At 38.6% G+C, this 8063-nt stretch overlaps 1 protein-coding gene across 1 annotated transcript in view; it reads left to right on the forward strand.

Annotated features, from left to right (window-relative positions):
* Positions 1-7009, forward strand: part of EHF (ETS homologous factor) — a 33548-nt gene extending 26539 nt beyond the window's left edge. Inside the window, exons 7-9 of the mRNA XM_027703823.1 lie at positions 94-153; positions 2538-2733; positions 3585-7009. Coding sequence (XP_027559624.1) covers positions 94-153; positions 2538-2733; positions 3585-3684 — 356 coding nt within the window. The 3' untranslated portion in view covers positions 3685-7009. The remainder of the gene's footprint in view (positions 1-93; positions 154-2537; positions 2734-3584) is intronic.
* The last annotated feature ends 1054 nt before the right edge of the window (positions 7010-8063 follow it).

Below are 8063 nucleotides of genomic sequence, written 5' to 3' on the forward strand. Positions count from 1 at the left end.
GTTCTTTTTTGTGGTTTTATTTCTTTCAACCTGCTAGTCAATGGAAAGCCTTTAATCAAATTCACAAATAGCCTTCATTTTCCTTCTCTGCAGACTCTTCAGATGCAAAAAAATTGCAAGATCATACCCCAAAGTCCCACACCAAGAAGCACAGTAAGTCAACATCCATGTTTATAATGATTGGTTAGTTGATTGAAGGAAAAAGAAACACATGAAAAGCAAATCCTTTTTGGAAGGGAAGAGGAAGCATTTTGAAAGCAAAACTGGCTGGATTATTATTGTGATTGTATTCTCCAAGGATCTGATGTCTAGTACTGTTTGTTTACATTATATGTGACTCAATATTGTTAAATTTTTCAAATTGTTTTTATCAGTGAGGGCTTATGGGGAAGCAACCAGAAAACAGCCACCTCTGCCCTATGTTGAGCTGGGCTGGTGGAATGAAGTAAAGGAATTATAAGGAAGACCTGGAATTAAATCTGGAAGGTCTGTGCGTGGACACAGTCATGCTCATGTCTGTGCCTGCCAGGTGCAGCATCCACCACAGACCCTGCTCAGCATCTCCCTGCAGAACTTCTCATGCATGACATCACAAGCGAGCACCTGCCCCTCAATCTTGCCACTTTCTTCTCCTCTGATACAACTTTCTTTCCACTCTTCTCACCTGTGTTTTCTGCTAGTGTTTATTCAACCTGATTCTGAAGACAGGTTAGCATAATTGTGATTTCTATACATAGTTCCATTAATGTACTTTACTGAGATTTTTATGGGTCCTGTGTAATTCCCTCTTTATAACAGAAAAGCTTAATATTGGTCCATAACTGCATTTCATGGTATTCAGTTTCATCTTGTTTTGATATGGCCTCCAGATTATGTCTCTTCCTGACTCCTTTTCTTACACTGTTCTGTCATTTTGCCCAAACAGAACTCTAGAACTTTATATCTGCACACAGATACCTCGTTTCTTTATTTGTGTGTGTAATAAAGTTGTTAATGAAAGGATTAGATAGGACTGATCTGAAGACAGACCTGTGAAGAACTGAAGTCTCCTGACTTGTTCAGCTTGGAAAAGAGAGGTCTGAGGGGTTCCCTCCTCATAGTCTGCATCTTTCTCAAAAGGGCTGATCTCTTCCCTCTGATGACCAGCTGCAGGACATGAGGAAATAGAATGAAGATGTGACAGGGGAAGTTCAGACTGGACAATAAAGAAAGGTTCTTCGCCCAGAGGGTGGTCAGTCATCGGAATAGGCTCTCCAGGGACGTGGTAACAGCAGCAAGCTTGACAGAGCTCAGGGAGTATCTGGAAAATGCTCTCAGTTATATGGCTCAGTTTTAGGAAGTCCTGCGAAGAGCAGGCAGTAGGACTTAATGATCTTCATAGGTGCTTTCCAACTCAAGATATTCTACTATTCTAAGAACTCAATCACAACCTTGGCATACAGAACAGGTTACATTGGCAGTCTGGGCTAACCCCCTACATTTCCAGTTTCTTCAGTACTGCTCTGTATCATGACCATTAAGTATGTTTCTGATGTCCAGATAGGCTAGGTCCACTACATTTTACTGGTTCTAGAAAACAATTACAAGAACAAAGAAAAATATTGTGTTAGTTGACTGAAATCCATTTCTACTTATGTTGCACTATATACCATTTACGAGTTATCTTCACATCTTTGACTAGCTTCTTTCCTTCTTAATTTGGTCTAATTGTATACTTTTGAAGTCAGACCAAAGGACTGCTGTCTTTCTGGCTAACCTTGTCAGTTTGTTATTCTTCATTCATAAACTACTTCATCTGATTTGTTGCATTTTTTTAATCTTTTTTTTTCTTTTTGACCTAGGCTTTCTGGTGCCATCTCTATAGTAACTGTGAGATATATTTGTGTTTAAACTGAGAGGTCTATTTGCTGAACTTGCAGATTTTTTGCCTTTTCTATACCATTGTGAAGCTTTTTAATATGCTTTTCACATACAATTTTGGCTGGTCAGTTTTGTCGCTGTCCCCCTATCCACTCTACACCTTCTTATTTACTCATTCATGTGGAATGGCATTTCACCTCCTGTGCCCTCTGTCTGTCTTTTAAGTGCAAGGAGGTTCAGTGCCTGCTTCACAGTAATCTTGGCTGTTTCATGTACCACACAATAATATCAGGTTAGATGCTGTGCTGTAGAAGAGTATCAGGAAAAATGGGTAAATGAGATGTGGGGAAGGCTTAAACATGTTCTCTTCAAGGCAGAAACAATGCCAAAGGCAGAAGGAAGCAGTGGGTGGTTTGGACTCTGCTTCCTCTGCTTGCCGGGGCTCCTACCTGCCTGCCAAAGGGCTCAGACTGCCTGAGGCTGACACTTAACTCCAGCCTCAGTGTAAGGCCGGCCAGTGCTTTTTGCCTATATATCTCTGAGACAGGGGTCCTGCACTCCAGAACTATGTCCTGTCCCTACTGAGTGTTCACCCTCTGTAGATGACATAAAAATGGCAATTATAGCCCAGAGAGCTCCTGAGACATTCCTTCTTCCTGCCTCCTTTCCTCTTTCAGACCCTCGAGGAACTCATCTTTGGGAATTTATTCGAGATATTCTTCTCAATCCTGAGAAAAACCCAGGATTAATCAAGTGGGAAGACCGGTCAGAAGGCGTCTTCAGATTTTTAAAATCTGAAGCTGTGGCTCAGCTCTGGGGAAAGAAGAAAAACAACAGCAGCATGACTTATGAGAAACTCAGCCGGGCTATGAGGTGAGCTGAAATGTTGCTAAGGAAGACTGCAGCACATAAACCCACTAGCTGAATAGAGAATCTGTTTGACGTTTAAAAGTGATTTGTCAACAGCATCAGTTGCTTTCTTTGGCAGCTAAATCTCTCCCACTAATTTTGACATTGTAAGATTATATTCTTCTTTGTCTTTTCTTCTCCTCCTGTTTCTATATACTGTAGTATATATAACATAAACAATTGTTTAAATATATATATATATGTATACATTCTATTGCTCTCCACCCAAACAACCAAAGTAGGAAGGAAACTGTTGCAGAAAGCTAAAAGTTCACCTACTACTGAACTGGGGAGGCTTAAATGGCCCAGTAATGGCCAGAGATCTTGTTATTTCCAGCGATGTTCAGAAACTAGTCATACCCCGGACCCATTATCGTAAAATAGGTTTACAAATTCTATGGTAGGAATTTCTTTCCTGTTTGATTTAACATTTTGAGCATTTTTCCTTAATCTCTGAAAGTTGAAAATGTACTTTTATATGGAAGCTGAGGTTTTTTCCTGGTCTGATTTCAGATTCTGGCTTATCTGGAAATAAACCCCCATGGGATAAGAGTGTGTGATAAATATAGCAATATGCTTTTACCTTATATATGGTGAACTTCGAACTCAGAAGCTAATCAATATAAAGTAAAAAGAAGACTTCCATTTTTCCTTCTCTATCATTCAGTGATAATGGTCTTAGGTATTATATATATCTCTCAACAGAAAATAAAGACTTTTTAAGCCAGCCGAGGGATTGTCTAGTTGGCAGTGGCCTTTTAGCACCATAGGTGAATTTACTCCTAAATTTTTGTTGCACGTTTTTATTTTAACAGATACTACTATAAAAGAGAAATCCTGGAGCGTGTGGATGGTCGGAGATTAGTATATAAATTTGGAAAGAATGCCCGTGGTTGGAGAGAAAATGAGAATTAAATATATCAAGAAATAACATTTAAAACACGTGGATGTAAATATTCAAAGACTATTTTCTTATATTTATGTACCAAACTGGGGTGAAAAAACAATTCTACTTCTGTCGGGAAGAAAGAACATTATCATTATTGGTGTTAAAATTATTTTATTTGAAGTAAGTCCTGTATGGGGAAAAAATGTACACAGTTTTCTGTGATATAAGTTAACATTATAGAATTACGATTATTTTTCCCTTCTTGTGAAGTTTTCCTCTTTTTTTTTTTAAATCATACAGGCATAATGTGATTTATGAGTCATGAAAAGAAAGGGAAGGAGCTAAATACTAGGGCATTTAGGGAGTATGATAATCCACTTTGGAAGGCAACTACAAGTGGAGGAAACAATAAAGCATCTCTGAGCCAAGTAGCCTTCTTCCATGGTCATCTGGTTTATAGCTTTCATTGGCCAATACTACTTGTTCCTTCCCTTCTCTGATTTCTGAGTGTTTTAATGCTTTGCTGGCTTTCAGCTGCTTATTGAATTAGACAGTGGGTTCCTCTTCAGTTGGTTTATCACAGCCACAGAAAGCAGTGGCTCAGCAAGGTGGCTGTCAGCATTTATTTGGAGAACCCATACTACCTCCATCACTGCGACCTTCTTTTGCAGGCAGAAGTTTAGGACCAGACCTTACCTGCTATGGAGTATCCTAATCTCCAAAGAGCATTCAGCTCATCCCAGGAAAAGGGCTATTTGTTTTAACTAATATCTTGGAGGTGAACTGCAGGAAGAGAATCAGTCTTGGGGACCAAAAGATATTGAAGGAAGATGATTGTTTTCTGACCGTGCAAACTTACCAAAAGGCACTGGTTTCCCAGTAGGAATATTTATCGTCCTCTCATGATCTTGCACTCCTAATTAAAGCGTTCAAATCCATGCCATGTAGAACTGTGAGGAGATGGGCAAGCAGAACATACATTAGTCCCACGACATGAGGAAGTGGTCTCTGCAGTTTCTTCAAGTTGTATGATCCTCCTGGCAGGTCAAGTCTCACTTGGATGGATACTTTCAAGAAACCTTTGAGAAATGCAAAAAACTGCAAAAAATCTCTGTGTGTAAAATATTAGTTTTCCCTTTGCTTTTCTCAAGTCTAACTCTGTATTGTATTTGTATTTGTAAATTGTGCTTGGAATTCTTAGTTGGAGAAAAACCCATCAACATAAAGACATTGAGATTTTGGGGACAGTCAGATCTGGGTCAGTATTTTGGGCTCATCTCTAGCAGTGCTGTGCAGATACTGTATGTTCATTGGCAGCTTTTTCTTTCTCTCTCCACAAATGCTTCCTGCTAACACCAACCACATGCAGGACATGGGGAAATAAAAACTAGAGGAGGCAGCACTTCACCAGGTCGCTGAGTACATGAGATGTGGGAGTTGAGAAACAGGATTTTCTCGGTGGTGTTAACAGAGGTGAAACCAAGATCAGTACCAACTCACTTTTTCAGGGATGGGGACTTTGGAAAACAACAATAAGGGCTGAGAAGTCCAAGATAAAAAAAAGAAAGAAAAAAAATTGAGATTAAGAACATTAAATCCGTCCAAAATCCATTTTCTCAGGAGTCCCTTGGGTTTGAATCTCTATTAGCTTGAAATTCAGCAAGGTACAGCTGGAGGTTGCAGGATATTCCATTTTTTGTTTGTCTTGAAAGGAAATAGAGATGAAACCAAGAGACAACAGAAGTATCAATATAAAGGTTATAAAATGTGCTTAGCAACAATTTGTAGGCAAACATGAGAGCCTAACTTGTTATCTACACATGTAGGGCATGTTAAACAGTAACACCACCTCCTACACTGTGTAAGCCAGAGCCGTCACCATCAATTACCCATACATGACAATTTTTACTTTTCATAACCTGGGTGGAGAGAGGTTCATCTTATTTACAAATCAAATAATAAGCCTGTGTACTTCAAAGCATTTTTTTCTTTCAGTCTCTTTTTTTTTTTTGACTGACTGTGCCAGCCTTGCTTGCTTTCACGCAACTCAATAATTTCCTTTTTTAGCTTAATTTGCTACATTCCACTTCCTTTACCATAATTTTGTAGTTCATATAACAAGAATCAGGCCCCCAGATGAGGAGAGCACTTTCACTTTGCTCCTAAGACCATTTCTTCCCCCCACCTGATGATTATTTGTAGCCCTTTGCTCCATGCTGTTCACACCACATCCCAGTCCAAACCTTGGGTGAAAATCTGAAATCAGTGATACCATCACAGATCTGCAATATAGTTGTACCTTATCTTAGGTTAACATATATCTTACAACAACTGACTATAATACCTTCACAAACCTGCTTTTTACCTGATCTCTCATGAAATTTCTTGGGAGATAAAATGAACCAGTGATACATGAGTGTCACCATTTTGTTGCTGAGCTGTAGCTAAACCTGCTTTTAAAGGTTTTGAAAGATAAAGCTTTATTTAGAAGCATACTGTACAAATGTAGAGAGTGATTTATGCAGGGGTGCAGTAAAAATGTGTCTTCCACTGTCCCATCTTTCAGCGTGTGGAAATCATGCAAGTTTCTGTTTCCACTCTGTAGAACTTTTCAGACTAGGTACTTGTGATTCAGCATTACAATAGCACGAAGTTGGAATAGAAGACAGCCAACATTTACTCTGTTTTACAAATATATTAGCTTTTGCCTAAGACAAACACAAAGGACTGTTCAAAATTGCAGTTCTTGCCAAGGACAGATGCAACCAACTAAAGGGATTCTTCTTACCAGACCTAAGCAAACGGAGAAAATGAAGAGATGAATTTTAATGTAAATTGCTATTTAAACAAAAAGCATTTCTGATTGCTCTTATATTTTATATTTCAGAGGCTGAGCAATCATATTTTCAGATGTCTCCTTTGAGTTAGCTGCTGCTGAACTGGTAGCACCATGTGTATAGATTTTTATTGTACCATAATTTTTCAAATGTATAAAGTTCTAGATAGGAAAATATATTGTATTTATACAGTTACATGCAAATCACAATGTCAAAGGTGTTGGCATGAGCACTCTCAATATTTTCTGCACAAAAAGCATCCTGATAAACTGTATGTAGGTTGTTGAACTACATAGACATTAAAACATTTAGTTAAATTTTCATCTTTCTGCAGCACATTGCATAATTCCTGCTTGCTTCTCACAGCATCATCTTCAATGTCTACGTGTGGAAACAAATCCAAGTTAGATATTTCACTATTGCCATTGTAAATCTCGACTTGGAGACTATGTATTCACAAAATGGTTCTAAAGACTGTTTCTATTTTTGTGGATACTATATAAATTCAAATAAAACACTCATGAAAGAAATTGTTTTGATTAATGTTTATCTTCCCTTTTTTGTGTCTTGAGATTGGAAGTGACCAGTATGAATTCTTTCAGTACTGAAGAATATTTCAATATTGACAAAAGGTCTGATGTAACTACCACAAAATCCAATAGCTTAAATTTACTAATATGTTGAATAGCTCATCTATTGTGAAGGTACTGGGTTTCCAAACCTGTTTTATGTCTCACAGCCCTCACTGAAATAATGGATTATGTCAACACAGCTAGATTGCCTTTCTTGTTTGACTGCTAAACTTGACAAAGGCCTTACTTCATCACTGATTTTACTTAAAGGTATTTTGAACTGAGTGCAAGGGCTGGGCTGATTAAGGATGCTGTTACTCATATTAAGCATTTCCTTTACTGAATCAAAGCAGCTAAAGCTATGAAATCCTGTCTTTGTGTTATTTTTCCATCCGAGTGGTGGCTACAAAAAGGGAACATCTATCCTGATTTGGTCTGCAGCTTGAGGTAAAAAAAGTTAAAATCCTTATAATTAAAAGAAAGTCAGAGGAGACCCATGTGGATTGTATTTGCACTCTGCGTGGGACCATGGCTGTGTCAGTAGGCTGTGAGAGTGTAGAGTGTGGTTTTGCAATGAGCCAGCCTGTAGCCTCTGTGGTTGCTGGGTTTGGTATCCTGGGCTGGCAGCATGAGGTAGTGGAGTGTGGCACGCCTGCTACAGCGACCTGTACTTGTTGCTGTGCCAGCACATCTGGAGTTGGTCTTGAACCTCAAATCAAGAGCTTCACTACAATGGGGCAAATCACACCATCATGTTCTTTAATCTGCAAATGTGCTTAATTTTAAGCAAGTGATTCTGCTGCATTTGAAGTTATGTATATGGATGTTTGAGGATGGCTGTTCTAAAAGTGTTCAGTCTATACTGAATTAGCCTATATTTGAACGCAGAATTTCAAAGGGCTCCAACATTATGCCCACATTAATAGGAGAATAGGTTTGAATTTTAAACACAGGTACAAACCCCATGCTTAAAATGCAAAATGAGGCCCATGTCCT

The sequence above is a fragment of the Neopelma chrysocephalum genome, unplaced genomic scaffold (assembly GCF_003984885.1).
Source record: "Neopelma chrysocephalum unplaced genomic scaffold, ASM398488v2 Primary Assembly neopelma1_24, whole genome shotgun sequence".
Lineage (NCBI taxonomy): Eukaryota > Metazoa > Chordata > Aves > Passeriformes > Pipridae > Neopelma > Neopelma chrysocephalum.